This window comes from Carassius carassius, chromosome 34 (assembly GCF_963082965.1).
Source record: "Carassius carassius chromosome 34, fCarCar2.1, whole genome shotgun sequence".
Lineage (NCBI taxonomy): Eukaryota > Metazoa > Chordata > Actinopteri > Cypriniformes > Cyprinidae > Carassius > Carassius carassius.
In genome coordinates this window covers 21,365,572-21,386,221 of record NC_081788.1, presented here as the reverse complement: position 1 = coordinate 21,386,221, position 20,650 = coordinate 21,365,572, and the positions used below count along the sequence as shown (strand labels likewise).

General features: G+C 43.4%; 1 protein-coding gene across 3 annotated transcripts in view; it reads left to right on the top strand.

Moving 5' to 3' along the window:
• Window positions 1–19,660, top strand: part of LOC132114723 (zinc finger protein GLIS1-like) — an 83,535-nt gene extending 63,875 nt beyond the window's left edge. For all 3 annotated transcript variants that reach the window (XM_059523002.1, XM_059523003.1, XM_059523001.1), the window contains exons 9-11: window positions 15,854–16,014; window positions 17,199–17,357; window positions 18,796–19,660. In XM_059523002.1, coding sequence (XP_059378985.1) covers window positions 15,854–16,014; window positions 17,199–17,357; window positions 18,796–18,929 — 454 coding nt within the window. In that variant the 3' untranslated portion in view covers window positions 18,930–19,660. The remainder of the gene's footprint in view (window positions 1–15,853; window positions 16,015–17,198; window positions 17,358–18,795) is intronic.
• The last annotated feature ends 990 nt before the right edge of the window (window positions 19,661–20,650 follow it).

The following is a 20,650-nucleotide window of genomic DNA, read 5'->3' as shown; positions in this document are numbered from 1 at the left end:
GGACCTACAACTAACCAGGTATGAAACGTCTACTTACATTTGAAGATGGATCATTTTGATTTACATGTTTAAAGCCTTGAGTATATGCTTGGCTGCCAAAGTCAATAGCAGCTGCCGCTCTTACTTTTCCCAAAAGGTTTAGCAGGACGTTAAACATTTTGATAAAATTATCTAACTTGCTCGACTCCACTGCTGCAGCCTCTGACCTCATTGCTAAATGTGTTTACCCTGGCTGAAATGGCCCATTTAGACTCGTTTTACTTCACAAATACTAGTGTCATTTTGTGAAGCTAACATTAAAATATATGCCAGTGAAAATACATCTAGTGGTCTCCTTTGTGTGGAGTTTGAGATGGAGTGATGCAGAAGTGTTCAGCTTTTACTCAGAGGAACGTGCTCACCAGCCTGGAGGTGCTGAGGGGCTTAATGGGTGGCATTGGCATCTCACTGGCTTCATTTACATGTTTGTAGTTGACAGTTTTAGAGTAAAATTAGGAATAGCTGATGCTGGTGTAAATTAATGGTAATGAGAAACAGGTTTGTATTGATGAGAGGATATACATTTTTTTATGTTTTATTGGAGTACGTTTATATTCACTACTTTTTTTCATGTTTTTGTAAGATGTCTTTTGTGTTCTGCAAAGCTGCATTTATTTTTGACAAAAATACAGTAAAAACAGTAGTAATTTTTGTCAAGCTGAATTACTCTGGTCTTCAGTGTTACTTGTGATCCTTTATAAATCCTTCTAATATGCTTCTTTAACATTTCTTATTATTATCAATGTTAGATAAATTTTTTTCTGCTTAATGTATTTGTGAAAACATGATACACTACCATTCAAATGTTTGAGGTAAGTTTTAGGTAAAAAAAAAAAAAAAAAAAAAAAAATTTAATTAGTGACACCAAAGACATTTATAATGTTACTAATTATTTATGTTATTTCAAATAAATGTTTTTTTCCACTTCGATTCATCAAAGAATCCTGAAAAAACATAGGTTTTCAAAAAATATATAATAAGCAAATTGGCAGCGTAAACATGTTTTCAACACTGATAATAAGAACAATTATTAATAATTGAGCACCAATAATAACGGCTAATTACTGAGTATCAAATCAGCATATTAGAATGATTTCTGAAGGGTCATGTGACACTGAAGACTGCAGTAATGGTGCTAAAATTTCAGCTTTGTCATGACTAATAAATTACATTTTAAAATATATAACAGTTAATTATAATATCACACAATACTACAGTTTCCTTTCCTTCGAACTGCGTCCTCTAGGGGTCGCTGTGGGGAATGCCTCGTTGTGACCTGTGTCTGAAGCATACAGTACATTCAAAAAACACCAAAAACATGTTGGTCGGTGACAGCTCCTGATGTCACTACCGGTGTGACAATAGTATAAGTAGGTGCTGAGAGAACACGTCATTCTCTTCTTCATCTTCATTGACTGTTTTGTTTGAAGTATACAGCGTTTAGGAGTGCATGTACGCCATAGCTAGGTTGCCCTGAGGGGCTTCCTGGTCACCAGGATATACCCTCTTGCTGAGGCATCGAGCGGGAAGTTTAGGTGGCATTTGCGAGAAACTTCTTGTGAATGCTGTCTCAGGCAGTCCTCCCCTCATCTCAGAGGGTTATTTTTTGAGCTTGACACTCCCGTTTGGCTCAGTACTTCCAGGCATCTGTGAGCAGATGCTTGGGAAGCACTTAAATCCATGCTATGGTAAGTGCACACGCTAAGCTTTGTGCACTTTCTGAAATCCACATGGTGGTAAGTGTCCACGCTGAGCACTTTGCGCACTTTCTGAAATCCTGTAATGTAAGGGTTACGCATTATTAGCCTTGTTCCTTTTCTCTGTTGAAGTTGGCTTAGACCCTGGTACTCGCCTTGGGCTCCACTTAACCAGTGTGTCTTTGTTGACACACTTTTGAAGCATCGCTCCCCTCACCATTGAGGGTTATTGTGAGCATGGTGCTTCTTTCGAGTGTTTGAATTCTCTCCCTTTCTGAGGAGTTGGATTCCTCGCTCTGTGGGCTGTTCTCGTGGTAGTTTTGTGGCCGTGGTAGTAGCAGTGCTTCCCTTTATCAAAGGGTTGCCTCTGAGCACGCTACTCATTTTCTGAATTTAGAGTTCTCCTCTCACATAAAAATTAAGTTGTCTGTTTTCCCAGAGCACCTGGAACCAGCAGCATCAGGTGAACCAGGCCCTTCATAGGCCCTAAGCTTGAAGTACGCTTACCTTCCGATTTCTAACAATCATGCTGTAGGATGAGCCCCTGCCCTCTACTGAGTGCCATGAGTGTTGCTCCCTCAGCTAGATATATTACTGCTAGCCATTCCAGCATTATACAATAGATCGAGTTGATGACTTCTCAAATATATTGTTCTTGGGATGCACCATTTACATTTAGAACGGTATTTCTAAAATTCATGTTATGGTAAGTGTGCACATGTAGTCTTTGTACACTTTCTAAAATCCACACTGTGGTAAGTTCGCACGATAGTACTTTGCATTCTTTCTTAAATCCTATATGGTGAGGGCTACGTGCTTCGTGCCCTATCTAGGGTTGGTTAAAGCCCCGGTTCCACCTTGGGCACAACTTTACCTATGTATCCTCTTGATACCTATTTTAACAGGGTGTTGCTACCAGGGATCTGTTGAGACAGTTCCTTCAGCAAGCTCATGCAGACTTAGTATGATGCTAGGCTCCTGGTCATATCCCCTTAAAGGAATCTATTCCTGATTCCAAGCCTTGAGCTCTACCCCGGGCCCAGGAGTCTGGCCCTAACAGGTAAGTTTTTGGGGTATGTAACCTAGGCCTATAGCCTTTAGCCGCAGAGGAAATTGTCACAGACAGCCATCTAACGTCCCAGGGGCAACTCCCTTAAAGCTTTGGTAGAGTTAGTACTTAGTACTCGCCATGGTTTTCGGCATGCATTCACCTTAGCATGGTGGCATGGGTATACTGTGCCCCATAGCGACCCCTAGAGGATGCAGTTCAAAGTTCCTTTGAAAGGGAACGTCTCAGGTTACTTATGTAACCATGGTTCCCTGCGTAGACACTGCGTCCTCTAGGTTTCTTGCCATGCTTCGGACTCAAGCTTAAATGAAAAAGTGGATGACGTGTTCTCTCAGCGTCTATTTAAACTTTAGTCGCCGGTAGTGATATCTTGAACTGTTGCCGGCCAACATGTTATAGTTTTTTTTTTTTTTTTTAAGTATGCTTCAGACACGGGTCATGATGAGGCATACCCCATAGTGACCACTAGAGGACACAGTGTCTCGTCCCCTACTCAGGGAACCATGTTTACATAAGTAACCTGAGACGTTTTCACTGTATTTTTATTAAATAAATGCAGCCTTGGTAAGCATAAGAGACTTCTTTCAAAAACATCAACATACTCTGGTTATTCTAAACTTTGGACCAACTTTGCATATATATTTAGTCTCATAAAACTCTTGATTAGTGTTATAAAATATAGTCATGAAGAATCAAATTCCTTGACCTGAGTCCATTTCAGCAGGTTTCAGTATCACTCCCTGATCTAAACAGTAGCTGCAGTGAAACATTGTATCCTAAGCTAATTTTCCTGCTTGACTGCACATGAGCATTTGAGCACTTTAGCCTTTGAGTGTTTAGAAACGAGCAATAGGCTCAGATCAGTAAGGGCCTGATCTCTCATGAGTGGCTTTAGTTTGCTAACCAGAACCAGAAAGGTTCCTACCGACCCATGCCAAGGCAGTGGTCACTTCGTTCTACAATCAGAAGAGCTTATCGTGAGGTACCAGGCATATCCACACTCTCTCATACATGCCGTCTCCCATAGGAGCACAACCTGACAGGTGAAACAAGACAAACAGGGAACAGAGCACTCATCTTCATGAACCTTCATTCAAAAAGGATGTGGGGGGAAAGCTCCATCTTGATCTATTTTGTATCCAGCCAACTCCTGGGGGATTTGTGTCTGTTTGAGTATAAGGATTGCCTCACTTCTGAAAACGGCACCTCTTTTGCACGATTTGTAAGGTCTTTGACCCCTCCAACAGGGATTAAACTGGAACGTGACACTAAAGGGTATGAAAACGACAGAGCTTTTCATGAACCTCACAGACTGCATTAAATAAAAGTTTATTCCATCATCCTAAATGTAACTTTTCAATGTGTGTCAGGAGTGTAAACCTAACTTCAAACCCCCAGTGTTGGTTTGTTTACATTAATGTGATTTATTTCATTTATTTATTTTAGGTAAAAGTTGCTACAGTTTGTCCCATTTAGACCATAGTTCTTTGAACCTTTTGGTGGTGACTTTCTGAGCCAGACGTAGAGGAACAATGTTCTTTAACATGGAACAGTGAATCATGTACAGAAGAGTCACATTCACTGAATCATGTCTGATGTGCTGAGGACTTACTCATGTCAACTAAGCGATGCTCTGCTCTGGGATATTCATTACAAGTTCCCATGGAGTCACATTCAGCACTTTGCCTTTATTACTAATTCTGCTACTCTGAAGAAATACCATTTGTAAACACTTTGTTCACAAGCAAACTATTAAGGGTTAGGTCATTATGCTTTGAAGTTCCTGTGAAGTCGACTCATTGCCTTTTTTAGATAGTGGAGCAAAGTTTCCTATCCCATCACCCTTAACTCAAAACAGCCAATTCAGAAGGCCCAAAAATATTTGATAAATACAAGTTTTGCATTACATAATTCCCCATTTTGTTGGTTCTGAATGGATATGGTTATAATTTGTTGAATTAATGCTGCTGCAATCAATGAAAAATGCAAATAAACATCTACTTTAAAATGTATTTAATTAAAATTTATGGAATTTTATTTTAAATCTCAATTGCAAGGAAATTGGCATGTTTGTGCTGAAAATAATTAAAATTTTAAATAGGCTATGTACACTAAACTGATGCATAAAAAGTGGTAGCTATAGGCCTATATATTTTAAATTAATGGGGAAGTGAAGGCCTAGTGGTTAGAGAGTATGACTCCTAACACTAAGGTTGTGGGTTTGAGTCTCGGGCTGGCAATACCACGACTGAACCCCCAACTGCCCACTGCTCTGGGTATGTGTTCACTGCTGTGTGTGCACTTTAATGCAGAACAAGAATTCTGAGTATGGGTCACCATACTTAGCTGTCATTTTAGTCACTTTTCACTTTCTCATATATATATATATATATATATATATATATAATCTCATCTTACATTTAATACAGTTGACTGTTGACAAAAATTATGCAGGGTAACAATTCACTGCGTGATATAAAATGCATTTATATGCCCTTAAAATGTAAAATATTGGGGCAAAATAAAAAAGGCCCTGTATGATTTTTTGTCTTATATTTATATCATATGAAAAACGACGATAACGCACGAGGGCTATTTATATCCGAATAGTATGTGCAAATGTGATTTTAAACAACAGTTCAGTAAATAAGAAGTCAGTATTGTGTTATATTTTAAATAGGCTTTTTGATGAATTTAGCCAACAAAATTATTAATTGAAAAAATAATACAAATTAAAATTAATAATAATAATAAAGTGAGAGTTCACCCAATAAGAAAAGTTCTGTGATAATTTACTCCCTCGTGTTATTTCAGTCCTGCATAACTTAGATTATTTTATGGAACATAAAATAAAATAATGAAGAATGTTGGTAACTAAGAAAAAGAAGACTGTTGGTAACCAAGGTGATTTGGTTACGACTTTCATTATATGAACAAAAGATATGGAGATTTCCTCCGATTATCTTTGTTTATGTTTCATAGTTTATGTTAGGCCATTGTAGCCTAAACGTTTATGTGTAGTACATTTTATGTTGTATCAAATAAAATATTTCTTTCTAAAGCTACTTTTTGTAATATCTACTTGATATTTTCTCATTTAACCCAATAATGGCAGTTATTATTAATATATATTATATAATATATTTTCTTTATGTTATTTATTCCTGTGATGGCAAAGCTAAATTTGTGTCATGTGATCTTATAAAAATCATTCTAATATGCTGATTTGGTGCTCATTTACATTGTTTTCTTATTATCAAACAGTTGTGCTGCTTAATATTTTTTATGGAAACCGTGATATGGAAACCGTGATTTTTTTCAGGTTTCTTTGATGACTAAAAGGTACAAAAGAACAGCATTTATTTGAAACATAAATGTTAAATAACAATGTAAAAGTCTTCCAGAATCAATTGTATTTATTTTCTTTTCTTCCTTATTAAGTTCCAGGGAGGCACTGTGAGTTCGACATAAGTGTCATACTCGAGCTAACCAAATGCTTTTCTATCACTTTTGATGATTAGATGAACATGATCTTTTGGATGATCCATTGGTCAGTTGGCAAATAAGCTCTTATGACGAGATAGGCTGTATAGTCACAAAAAGAGCCTGTGAAGGTGAAAGCAGATGATGAGTGAAGGTAAATACTGAAGGGAGAGATTAATCTTTCATATGAAAGATTCCCCTCATTCCTGGAGCCTTAGTGAGCTGCAGCTGTTAGTGATTATTGCGTGATTCACTTTAGTTGCACATAGAGGCTGCTTGTAAAAATATGAACAGTATAACTTCCTGAGTTCTCTTACGAGAGCTCTCTCGTACTGCGTCTTAGCTAAGACGCTACGGGAAAAGTCTCTTTTCACGAAATACTGAAGCAAAAAATTATCCTTAATTTTGTATTTTTGTAAAGCGCATTTGCAGCAGTACACAGCCATAGGCGAGACGGCTCGTTCGCTCATTGGCTTGTTCTGCGGCAACTGCACAGCCTATCGAGCGCGGGCTGATGCAACATCAGACCAATAAGGGCGCTTCGCGCCCTTCTTGCCACTTCCCGCCGAAACGGGTGTGGCCCAACCTATAAAAGGAGCTCGAAAAGGCTGACTCACCTGATTTTTCATCTCTTCAGCGAAGCTCACGCATCGCTGGATCACGGAGGAAGCAAGCGCCGTCTGAGAAAGCACATCAGCAGGACGAGCCATTCTGAAGCTGCTGGCATCGCCGCCTTCCATTGCCGTTCCTGCTGCGCTATCCGGCGCCTATATCCTTTCAATCCTGTTATATACAAGCTGTTCTTTATGTGTGTGTGTGTGTTCGCCCTGCGACACACACTCGTAAAAGAGCTCGCGTCTTTTTTAAGATGCCTTCCTGCGGCTCGTCAGAACCTCACTCAGCGAGGGAGACCGGTACGTCATCTGTGTCTCCTGCCTGGGTGAAGATCATGCAGCGCTCGCTCGCTGACGGCGGATGCCCCCACTGCGAGCTGTTGCCATGGTGACTCTGAGGACTCGCCTGGCCTTTTTCTCTGAGCCTGCATTCTCCGCTGCGCTGAGGCGCCGTAAAAGCATCGCTTCCAGCGGATTCTGGAACCGTCTTCAGCTCAACCGAGCTCGCCGGTTCGCCCTGCTTCACCGGCCCCCCCTGCATCGCTTCCCGGTGGGCAGCGCCCGCTGTTTGCCGGCGCGTCGTCCGAGGAAGTCGATCTCAGGGCCGCGTCGGGGGAAGAGGACACGCGCTCTCTGCTAGCTTCGGGCAGTGAGGGCTGGGCGAGCTCCGAGGATCTCGCGCCTTCTGCTCAGAAGCCCAGCAGACGAGCTGACATCGAGAAGGAGCCGGGGCGAAGGCTCGTGTTGGCCGCGATGAGTCTCGGCCGCGAGTGGTTTGCACCAGCGCCCCCCCCCCCTCTCGTTCCCGGCTGGATGGTATTTCCCTTTCGGATGAGCGTACTTCTCAAAGCCCTCCTCATTTCTTCCTGAGCTTCACGAAGAGGTGGCGAAGGCTTGGAACGCTCCATATTCAGCACGAACTCGTTCGTCTGTCTCACTAGCATTCTCCACACTGATGATGCTAAAAACAGGAACTACCACTCACTTCCGCCGGTGGAACAGGCGATAGCGACGCACCTTTGTCCGCCCTCTGCTGGACGGCGGCAAAAGCGGTGTTGCCATCTAAAGCCTCCTGTGTGACGCTGCGTCGGCACTACTAACGATGGCTGCTTCATCGAAGCGCAGGTGTACGAGTTCCGCTGTGGCCGAGCTCTCACCCAAGCGCACCGCTGTTTCAGTTCCAGGAATTGTGACTGTCTCAGCGTTTTCTGCAATGCGCAAGCCTGCACAGTTGCCCGCTTGCCTGCACACAAAAGCCGTTATCACAACAGCTTCAGCAACGCAGCTCGAGACCCCCGTTCTCGCTCTACTGGCCGTCGCCCCGCGCCGCGGGGACCGCGGCAGAGGATTACGGTGAGGCCGGGAACCCCGAAGCCATCCTGGGAAAGCCATCTACGCATGCTGCATGACGCTGCGTCGGCACTACACACGATGGCTGCTTCATCGAAGCGCCGGTGTACGAGTTCCGCTGCGGCCGGGCTCTCACCTAAGCGCGCCGCTGTTTCAGTTTCCAGAGATTGTGACTGTTTCAGCGTTGTTTGCAATGCGCAAGCCTGTACGGTTGCCCGCTTGCCTGCACACGAAAACCGTTATCACGGCTACCCAGATATTTCCCGAAAAAGGTGTAATTCCTGGTGTCCCGGCCACGGCCGAAGGTGCTATAAATGTAGTGACGATGCCCACTGCTCAGTGCCCATCTCCGCATATAAGCACAGCCCTTCACACAGGGCTCGCGCCTATAAAAGCGACTCAAGTCGATCACGCGCACTACATAGTAGACGTGCCCACTCCTCAGTGCCCACAATCACTATGTCACACGCGTCATGTGGTTTCTGTAAAAACGAAACCCGTGCACGTTCGTCCGGCCACGGCCGATGGTGCTATAAATGTAGTGACGATGCCCACTCCTCAGTGCCCATCTCCACATGTAAGCACAGCCCTGCACACAGGGCCTGCGCCCATAATGTCGACTCAAGTCGGTCGCGCACACTGCATAGTAAACGTGCCCACCCCTCAGTGCCCACAATTACTATGTCACACGCGTCATGTGGTTTCTGTAAAAACGAAACCCGTGCATGCTCGTCCGGCCACGGCCGATGGTGCTATAAATGCAGTGACGATGCCCACTACCCAGTGCCCATCTCCACATGTAAGCACAGCCCTGCACACAGGGCTAGCGCACATAAGATCGACACAGATCGGTCGAGCGCGCCGCATAGTAAACGTGCCCACTTCCCAGTGCCCACATACACTATGTCACATACGGCGCGGGGCTTCTGTAAAAACGAGGCCCGTGCACGTACATTCTGCACAGGCAGACAGCGAGTTGAAAGTGGTAAAAGTGCACACATGCAGCCCACGGTTACTCGCAGATATATCGAGTCCCACGGGACCCGCTCAGCCTCCCTCCAGTCGGTTAAGCGCCGGAACGGGGTCGAGGAAGAGCGATCTGCCCGCTGTGATCAGCGCGCTCCCCGCCTCAGATGCGCAGCACACTCGAGCGCCGCCGTTGCCCAGTCAACAGAGCGCGTTTCGCATCCAGCCCTTAGCCATTCATGCAGATGCATGGTCAGTGCTTCCAGGGGTTTCGGATTGGGTGCTAGGCATTATAAAGAGAGGCTACTCGCTACAGTTTTCTCGACGCCCACCGTGCTTTTCAGCGCGCGTCGAAACTACGGTCAAAACAGAAGTAGCACACATACTTCGGGCCGAAATATCAAAACTGTTGAGCAAAGGGGCTGTAGAGCCTGTGTCTCAAAGCGAGGGGGGGCTGTACAGCAGATACTTTCTGGTGCCCAAGAGAGACGGGGGTCTCCGGCCCATACTGGATCTAAGACAGCTGAACAGGCATTGATGAAACACAGTTTCAAAATGCTCACGACCAGGAAGCTCCTCGCGCAGATTCGCAGAGGGGACTGGTTCATGTCAATAGATCTGAAGGACGCGTATTTTCAAATACAGATAGCGTCAAACCACAGGCGATATTTGAGATTCGCCTTCGAGGGCCAGGCATACCAGTTTGCAGTCCTGCCATTCGGCTTGTCCGTAGCTCCTCGTACGTTTACGAGGTGCATGGATGCAGCGCTCGCTCCTCTTAGACTCAGAGGCACACGAGTGCTGAATTATTTGGACGACTGGCTGGTTCTGGCCCGATCATGAGCGGAGCTCATGGACCACAGAGCCGTTTTACTCGATCACCTCAAGAAGCTCGGCCTCAGTGTCAATTGGGTGAAGAGTTCGCTGAACCCCAGTCAGACGATCCTGTTTCTGGGTATAGTTCTGAACTCGTGTTCCATGACGGCGCGGCTGTCACCACAGCGCGCGATGGGCATTCAGCGTGCAGCGAGTTCTTTCCGCTGTGGCGCGACTGTGGCGCTCAAACACTGTCAAAAGATGCTGGGTTTCATGGCCTCAGCATCTCCGGTTCTGCGGCTGGGCCTGCTCCGCATGCGCCCCCTGCAGTTCTGGCTGAAGGCTCGGGTGCCGCGCAGAGCGTGGGCGTCTGGACGGCTGCTTTTCAAGGTCGATCAGAGCTGTGTTGCGGCTCTAGCACCTTGGACAGCGGACGGCTGGTACCGATCAGGTGTTAGCCTGGGGACTTCCCCGAGTGTGAAAATGGTGTCGACGGACGCCTCCACTTCGGGATGGGGAGCGCTGCTCGAAGGCAGACCGTCCTTTGGCCTATGGTCAGAACGGGAAAAGCTCCATCATATCAACTGCCTGGAAATGCTGGCAGTGGAGAACGCGCTGACGCGCTTTTGTCCCCATATCAAGGATCACCACGTCATAGTCCGTTCGGACAACATGTCCCTGGTGTCCTACATAAATCGCCAGGTCGGTCTCGGGTCCCGAAACCTGTGCAGGCTGACGGAACGCCTCCTGATTTGGGCTCAGCGCAACGTGCGCTCGCTGAGAGCAGTGCATGTGCCTGGACTGCAGAATCTGGGTCCAGACAGGCTGTCCAGAGGCAATGTTCCTACGGGCGAATGGTCTCTACACCCGCAAACAGTCCGGCTGTTGTGGGAGAGATTTGGCATGGCGGAGGTGGACCTCTTTGTGTCCCACGAAAACGCTCACTGCCCCGCGTTCTTTTCCAAGAACGAAAGCGCGCTGTCACGGAGATGGCCGTGCTGCCCGCATTATGCGTTCCCTCCCGTCTCCCTCCTTCCGCAGGTGATAGAACGGGTGAGAGAAACGAGATGTTCAATACTGCTTGTAGCACCTCTTTGGAAGAACCAACCATGGTTCCCAGATTTGATGCAGTTAGCAGATGTCGCCCCGTGGCCGGTACCGTTGAGGAGAGATCTCCTCTCGCAGGCCAGGGGCTCGATTTGGCACCCTCAACCGGAGTTGTGGTCCCTCTATGTATGGGCACTCAATGGTTACCCGCTGATCTCGCAGTGGGAGTGCTAAATACCATCACTCAGGCTAGAGCTCCGTCGACATGACGTCTGTATGCCTCGAAGTGGTCGGTGTTCTCCAGCTGGTGCACAGCTCGAGGTTATTCACCCCTTAGTTGTGAGGTGACGGAGGTCCTCTCCTTCCTTCAGGAGCTGTTGGATAAGGGCAGAGCCCCATCCACGCTCAAAGTTTATGTGGCTGCCATCGCGGCGTTTTCTGAAACGGCGTCCGGTCAGTCAATAGGAAGGAATGATTTAGTCATCCGGTTCCTCAGAGGAGCTAGGAGGCTGAATCCTCCCAGACCTCCGTCAGTCCCTATGTGGGACCTCGCGGCGGTTTTGGAGGACTTGAAAGGTCCCCCTTTCAAGCCTATCCAATCGATTAGCCTTCAGCATCTGTCGTTCAAGACAGTATTCTTGTTGGCTCTCGCTTCTGTGAAGCGTGTGGGTGATTTGCATGCGCTCTCGGTGAGCCAGTCGTGCTTGGAGTTTGGGCCCAATGACTCAAGAGTCATACTCAAACCTAGGCACGGTTATGTGCCGAAATCCCTCAACACACCGTTTCGGGCTCAGGTTATTGCCCTGTCTGCCCTGCCGGTGTCAGGGGAGGATGGAGACTCGAGTCTTCTTTGCCCTGTCAGGGTTTTAAGAGCTTATGTGTCTCGCTCTGCTGCCTTTCGGCAGACGGAGCAGCTATTTGTCTCGTTCGGTGGGCGTTCCAAGGGAATGGCTGTTTCGAGACAGACTCTATCCAGATGGATAGTTGACGCCATAGCGTTAGCTTACGCTTCCAGGGGCCTTCAGTGCCCGTTGGGCGTCAGAGCACACTCCACAAGGGGCGTCGCCTCGTCGTGGGCGTGGTCTACTGGGATCTCCTTGCAGGATATATGTATGGCGGCAGGTTGGGCCTCGCCGTCTACATTTATCAGGTTCTATAACCTGGAGGTTCCCACCTTGCAAGCAAGGCTGCTGTCGGTATAGGCGAATCAGGGCCCTGAGGGGAATTCTGAGTTCACGAGCGCTATGCGCTGCCGACTGTTATATGGGCAGTATTGCGTAAGACCCGCATTGCCACATTGGTCAGGCCTTGCCTCGGCTGTGTGACGTCATATTGCCGCATCTACGGATGCTGCTAGATATGGGACGGAGGGCTTTTTCCCTTTTCTGTCCTGGACTCTCTGTGAGTCCCTCAGGTGACTGTGCACTGTAAATCCTGGGCGTTGCTTCAGGTTTATTGGTGTGTGATCCCTGCGCGCACGGCGTTTTACATTGGGTTCCCGTAGCGTCTTAGCTAAGACGCAGTACGAGAGAGCTCTCGTAAGAGAACGTACTCGGTTACTAAACGTAACTTCGGTTCTCTCTAGAAGAGCGAACGAGTACTGCGTTCTCTGCCGTGCGCACGATTCACTCTGGTTCGCTTCGGCGATGAAATAAATCAGGTGAGTCAGTCTTTTCGAGCTCCTTTTATAGGTTGGGCCACACCCATTTCGGCGGGAAGTGGCAAGAAGGGCGCGAAGCGCCCTTATTGGTCTGATGTTGCATCAGCCCGCGCTCGATAGGCTGTGCAGTTGCCGCAGAACAAGCCAATGAGCGAACGAGCCGTCTCGCCTATGGCTGTGTACTGCTGCAAATGCGCTTTACAAAAATACAAAATTAAGGATAATTTTTTGCTTCAGTATTTCGTGAAAAGAGACTTTTCCCGTAGCGTCTTAGCTAAGACGCAGTACTCGTTCGCTCTTCTAGAGAGAACCGAGGTTACGTTTAGTAACCGAGTACGTTTCCTGAGCTTGTGCTGACAGCAGCTCCCAGGGCGATTGTTGCCACCGAGCTCTCCGCAGAAACACTTGGCCGCACGTCAGATCACAGCCAGCGACTAGATCCGAACAGCTTTCCTGCATACGAACACAAGTTAGCCTGCTAACTCAAATTCCTAAACGTATATATGCTGCTTGCCTTGTGAAACAGGGCGGTCTGAGAAAAGCCCCATGACTCATCCGAGAAGAGTTATAAAAAATAAAAATAAAAAAAACATTAAAAAACTGATATTTTTTCCTTGGAATGTGAATTTGGCTAACAGTGAAAACGACATAATGGTCTAACAGATATAACAGCCAAGGAAGTCCTTATCAGATTCTGGGCAAATGAATGATGGGAAATATCACTCCCACACGAGGCCTGAAACATTAATAAAAAAGAATTATTAGCTCATTGGAATCCAAATTTTACATTGTCTTAGCTAGGCTTTAACTCTGTGGATGAATTTATAACGTGTCTGTTTAATTGTACATGCTCTAAAGGTTCAGTCAGTCATTTTCCTTTGTTTAAAGTGCTATTCATTATAGCAACAGTGTTTTTATAAAATATTTAAAATCACTCACATGAGACCATATCACTGGCCTAATAATCACTGATTTATTTATTATTGTTATTTTTTTGTTTGTGTGGGATGTATCGAAAGGTCTGTGCATTTCCTTTAACATAGCCATTATTAGTTAAAGGGGTCATATGATGCGATTTAAATTTTTCCTTTCTCTGGAATGTTACAAGCTCTTGGTGCATAAAGAAGATCTGTAAAGCTGCAAAGACTAAAGTCTCAAATCCAGAGAGATATTCTTTATAAAAGTTGTGTCGGGGAAGTCGTGGCCTAATGGTTAGAGAGTCGGACTCCCAATCGAAAGGTTGTGAGTTCGAGTCCCGGGCCGGCAGGAATTGTGGGTGGGGGGAGTGCATGTACAGTTCTCTCTCCACCCTCAATACCACGACTTAGGTGCCCTTGAGCAAGGCATCGAACCCCCAACTGCTCCCCGGGTGCCGCAGCATAAATGGCTGCCCACTGCTCCGGGTGTGTGTGTGTGTGTGTGTGTGTGTGTGTGTGTGTGTGTGTGTGTGTGTGTGTGTGTGTGTGTGTGTGTGTGTGTGTGTGTGTGTGTGTGTTCACTGCTCTGTGTGTGTGCATTTCGGATGGGTTAAATGCAGAGCACAAATTCTGAGTATGGGTCACCATACTTGGCTGAATGTCACTTCACTTCATAAAAGTTAAGGCTTGTCCACACCCCCCTAAAAAGGCTCATTTAAACACGCCCCCACATCTCTACGTCATTATGTGGGAAGATTTGTAAAAAGCTGCCCAGATGTTCACGCAAAGAAAGAAGGTGTACCTTTTATTCTCTCTGTTGTCGCCGGCGCCATTTCGTAGAGAAGCTGTTTATAAGTTATTATAATCAGTAGTTTATGTTAGTTCCCAGTGGATGCAACAACTGCCTCGTATGTAATGGGTTTGTTTTTGTCCTGTCATGCCGGTGTTCTGAAAATAATGTTGTTTTCTATTTTAATATATTTTAAAGTTTATTTCTGTGATGGTAAAGCTTAATTTTTAGCATCATTACTCCAGCCTTCAGTGTCACATGATTCTTCAGAAATCATTCTAGTATGCTGATTTGCTGCTCAAGAAACTTTTCTTATTATTACCAATATTGACAAAATTTGTGTTGCTTAATATTTTTTGTGAAAACTATGATACATAACATTCAGATTACACTTTTGTTAAATTTACTGTGTAGCTACAGAATAAAAATATTAATTTGTTTAAAAAAAATCTTGCTGACTACATACTTTTGAACCAATCTCCTAAAAGTGAATTTTATCAGTATTTGGGAGTAGACTAGCATATACAGTGAATGGGTTTTAGCTTTAAGGGCCATGGAAAAAGCCACAAAACTCTAATATTTATTCTGTAAGGACTTTAATATTTAGGTAAGAAAAAAACATATTTATAAATATTGATCTCATATATTATTAGGGAAAACAAACAGGCAGTAAAGTGCATTAATTTAATTTTGCTCAGACCTTTCATATCTTACAATATAGCTGTATGTCCTCACTATTTTCTCTCCATAACTACATCATGATGAGCATCTGTTTGTCATACTTCTGTTTAAACAGGCGATTTCTTTGAGTTTGTTTTTGTTCTCTGTTCATTTCTGAAATTCAGAATATGATTCTTTGATGTGTGCACTAAAGGCAGAGAGACTTGACTTAGGGGGCAGGAGCGACTTCACAGGGCCATTGGGTTGGCACTCCACGTCTCGCTGTCACATGGTTTTGCATATTTGAAGACTTGCTTGTGACAGCTACATCTAATGGCACTAACAGAGCCTTTATTTGTTCCATTTTGTGCAAGCATGAGCAAACTATCATAACTTCCCCAAAGCCATCACAGTGTACAGTAAGTAAGGGGCATGTTATGTATAAGTGGCATCTGGAGTGAAGAATGGGCTTGTACTCAATCAAAACCAGGCTCATGGCTTTCCATTAAAACAAGAATTGGAAAAGGATAAAGCATGTTAGAGTAAATAAAAGAATAAATGAAAAAAAATAAATCAATAATGTTGACTCCTTTTCTGAGGTAATCCTCCTAGATCTTTCTTAGGGTTAAAGGTAAAATGGGGCAAGTCAATAAAATTACTATAAAGTAATATTCACAGGACTAAACATTATATACTACTGTATATGTGAACTTGTATAGTTTTATAGTTTTTTGTATACTTCAAGGTTGTCTGGAGCTTTGCTGTCTCCAGGGATCAATCTGCTGAAGGCCGCTACGTCTCCTCCACCAACACTAGAGAAGCAACAGAACTCCTCTTCCAGCCAGCAACACCTTCACACTCACCATAAACCCTACACCACCTTCCACAGCCTGCCTTCAAGTGAGGGTATGAGAACTTCTGCGTTTGTTTGCTCTGATTTTATTGTGTGGCAGTCTTAACACACATTAAATGTCCAGCACTTCCTTTAAAATGATTTAAAACTGCACTGTAAATATAGATGTATATTGGATTACATTTTACAAGAAAATACTATTTCAGTCTTTCTACATTTAAAATCTTAATCCGGTGTGTTAATTTCCATTTCTTTGTAATTATTTGTGAAATTTAATTGAACATTTTATTAAAGGTTTATAAAAAAATCTAAAGTATCATATTTGATACATCAGGTTTCATGGGTCATATTTATGATATATAGGATATGTGGAGCTCATACTCAAGGAATAAAAAAAAACACTGTTTATTGAGTTTTATTGAGACGCCCAAAATGAGCAAAAATTAGCAATTTGTTGAAGTTGCAGATAAATCAGTTACCGGTAGATCTTTAAAAATATAGCAGACTATTGAGATTAACCAATGAATGTCCCTCTGATGTATCATATTTGAAAGTCACATTAAATTGAAACAATTGATGTATGGATAATCAAGTAAAGTTGCTTCAGTCCAGTAAGAGTTCATCTCCAAATGTTTCTAACAATATACTTTTATTTTTATGTTTACTTTATTCGAATATACAAGTAGATGAAGGTTTTTTTTTTTTAAGGTTTTTCTGCAAACTTTTGACCATGAATAATTTTATTAACTTAGAAATTTCCATATCACATATGACACATATGTTTAATGTCAGCGCATGAAAATTTCATGTCAGAGAGAGTCAGATAGTATGAGAACTGGTGTAGTCTCTGCAGTGCTCTGTGCATTAGCCAGAACATGTGGGCTGAAGGGGATGCCTGGAACCACAAGAGGAACCATTTTTCTTTTAAAATCCCCCAATCCAAAACAGCTAAGCTGTCTGTCAAAAGAACTGCTGTGAACTTCCTTGTCAGGACACAGATATATCTGTGTACCACCTCAAATCTAAGACCCCCATCTGAGAGAGACTACTTGTTGAACACTCCTGGAAGCAAACTCTGAGAAACAAGGGAAGGGAATAATAAAAAAAAATAGAAATACATACAGGAATACAGGATTTGCTTAAGAGCTATTATAAGTTTTGAACGTATAGGAAAAAGCCACATTTAAATGACATTTGAGTTCTGTTGTTTTTACTTTGTATGGGTATGTGTGCACAGATTACCGTGGCAACTTTCAGAGCTGTTTCCATTTTGGCGACGGCTACAGAATGGACCAGTCCATCAGTGGAGGACATCAACCTGCAGAGTCCCACAGCTTCAACACAAACCCACACAGCGGCTTCCACATGAGCTGTTCCACCAGCAACCCTTCCGCAGGTACACAAATGCACCTTTAAACTGCAGTCACATTAGTGAAATTTTGATGAATTTTGATGAACTTGGGCAGTTAGTTGTTAGTAATGTAGCTCACAAAAAGTAAATTTCAAACCGAGCAGCTTTCTGTTGGTCAACACTGCAAATTTGTATGACCAGCTTAAAACCTTTGGGAAATCTGCATGGGGAAATCTTTGTCCTGGTGATGGTGCAAAGCTCTGCTTTTGACATAAAAGCATTGTTAGTCTCAGCCTCAGATGTCATGCCCATGGACTGTTGGCTGAAGATCTGATGCATACTGCACACAAAATTGGAAACACTTCAGGAGTTTCAAAGTCGTCATTCAGATTGGTTGAATTCTACAGGATTTCTGGGAGATGTATTTGTCGTGTTATTTAAAGTTCCACCTTGAAACAAATATGCCGTGACACCAAACCCCCTCATGTAAGAAGAAAGCCGTCGTGTTTACAACTGTGATAATGAGTGCTTATCAGGATAAAATAAATGGTGGATTTTCAAAAGTATGTGAAATATTTAAAGTTTGCGACATAGAATCTTTAAAATGCATCCAAGAGTTTTACACACATCTGTTATTGTGGGGACATTTCCACGCCCCTAAACCTGAAGCAGCACAAAACGAAACGTGATTGGTCGCTTTATCTGTCAGTCATATGGCCTCTTGGGCAGTCCTTGCCATTCAAAGCAGCCAAGGTTCCCAGACCTTCTGCTGTCAGTTTGAAAGTCTGGCTACACAAGACTATTAGGGCTTGATTCGTTTTTCCCATAATAAATGTAATTTGTGTATTGCCACTAAAGAAGAAAATAACTAAAATGATGTTCACAGTGTCTATTATTTTTTTTTAAATTAATAAAATAATGAATCAGCTGCAGAACCAATAAATAAGCTGACTTCAGAAAGCATTGTTTCATCTTTTGCCCCACGCAAAATTGTGAGACTTAAAATGAATGTATTTCAGCTGTGAAAATTCACAGAACAACGGAAAATGTTACTACACCTTTAGCTACACAAAACCAATAATTATCAAGTAATATCTAAATCTATATAAATTAAGTTCAAGTTATATTGTCAGCTTTGTTTTAGGACAACATCACCAGTAATAAGCAACATGGTTAGAAACAGGTCAGCTGATCTGGCTGGTAGTCGTCTTGTCAGTTTTTTTCTTTCCCATATTACCCATCAGTTTGTCTTCAGTTTCAGTACTCTACAAGTTATTTTTGTTATTAAACAAGTGTATTTTAAATCAGTAAAAATTGGGTAGTACCGTTAAAGAGACAACCAACTTATCTACCCACCAATTAGTAGCATAATTATTACCTGAAGGTACTTGTGGTCTAACAAGACATTTTTTTTCCATGTTTTCTGAGAGATTAATACAAGTAACGTATTGTTCCATATGTTCCTTTTCTCCATAATGCAAAGGTTTCAGCTTGGTGTCGGACATCATAGGATCAGGTTGCCAGTTCTCACCGGGCACAGAGGAGAGTGTTTTCTTTCAGGTGGGAGGCTTTGATCGCGTCTTGAGCCAAATGTCATCAGTGTACACAGAGACATAGGACCAGCTTACCTTGTCGGCCATCAACACAATTTGTCTTCTTTTAGACCAAACACTTTTTTTTATCATTTTCTTTCATCTATGCAGTTTTAGCCTGTCAAAGAGTTTACAGATTTTCTCAAAATTCACCTTTTTTTTATTTCCCTAAAATGCATGGTTGGATCACTTCATTGGACTGAAATATCTGCTTGACTAGCCTAAAAGCTGCTTTTCCATGACAACAAAGGTTAAATAATGAGGGGTTTGTGTTGTGGAGTGTTTATTTGTGGGATGTTATGAAATTGCATTTTTTTTCTCAGTATTTTGAAAGATATGTTCAAAGTATCATGAGATACTCCCTTGTCGTCTTCGCTACATCACTAGTCTTAATAAATCCAGCTGGTCAGCTCAGATCCAATTGTGACTTTGGAACAGTTTGATAGAAACTTCATAACCACCACAACTCATCAGTGATGAGTTCCACATTTCCCTCTCAGAGCTCTTTTTCTGATTTGTTGGCTGTTGTGTTGGAAACAATTATTTAGTGTTGCTGTGTTTTGTCAGTGAATGTTTGCAAATGTTTGTATTGCTTTTAATATGGTTGTCATCATCCCAGATAAACATAGTTCTTTATTTTGTAATGGTTGATGGCTTTAATATCTACCACACTTTCAACATATGTATAAAATGTACAGTTTGTTTAATTTTAATAATTATGTCAATCTCTGAATCTCTGAAAATAAATGAGTCTTGGATATTGCAGTCTAATGCTCATCATTGTGCATTTTAGATGTGGTAAATATGTTTACTGTTTAACTAAATAAATATGGTGTTACTCAGAATCAAATATAATTAAATTCAGTATAAACACATTGAATTATACTGGGGAATCAAATCGCTAGACATTTTGCTAATTATTTGCATATGTTCACTTTACTTTTTTAAAGTTTATTAGAACTAATCTCAGCCTTATAATTGACTGAGCAGAAAAAAAACTATATAAGTCGGCTCTGAGCCGCATTGTGTCAGAATCTCTCGACTGAAGTGACAGTCATCTACATGAGGCCTTAAAGCACAGCAGCATATGCAACACTCGCTCTCTTATCTCAGGGAACCGACGTTACGTTAGTAACTGGAGCATTCCCTTTCGAATGGTCTCACCCATTGCGCCAGTGGGGAATGCATCCAATAGTGACATGCTATAAGCAAGTGCAGAATGAAGACTCTGTGCTGTATTGAAGAGCACCCGTACAGAGGGCTCCAGTTAGTCTGAGCCAATAATGATACCCAAGCCACTTAGGCTGAGGACTAAATGACATAACCCTCTCCACTTACAAAGGAGATTAGGTAAAATTAAGTTTACAAGATCCGTACCTGCAAGGAAGGGACATTCTAGTTATAAAATCTAGTGAAGGTAGACAGCATTGACCAGCCAGCAGCTGCACAAATATCACCAATAGAAACCCCTCTGGACCAAACCCAGGAGGAGGTCATTCCTCTGGTGGAGTTTTTCATCACACCTACAGTAGAACACTGCAAGCCTGCTGGGGCGTAAGCCAGAGCTATAGCACTGACTATCCAGTGAGATACTTCTAAACCGGCAGACCTTTAAAGTAGCCTGTGAAGCATACAAAGTCTAAGAGCACAAGCTGGGCAGAGTGGATTAGGACCCTGCTCACATTCTGAACTGGTGAGTGCTAGGTGGGTGATGACTTGTGCTCTGAATGGAGTGGAAAGCACTTT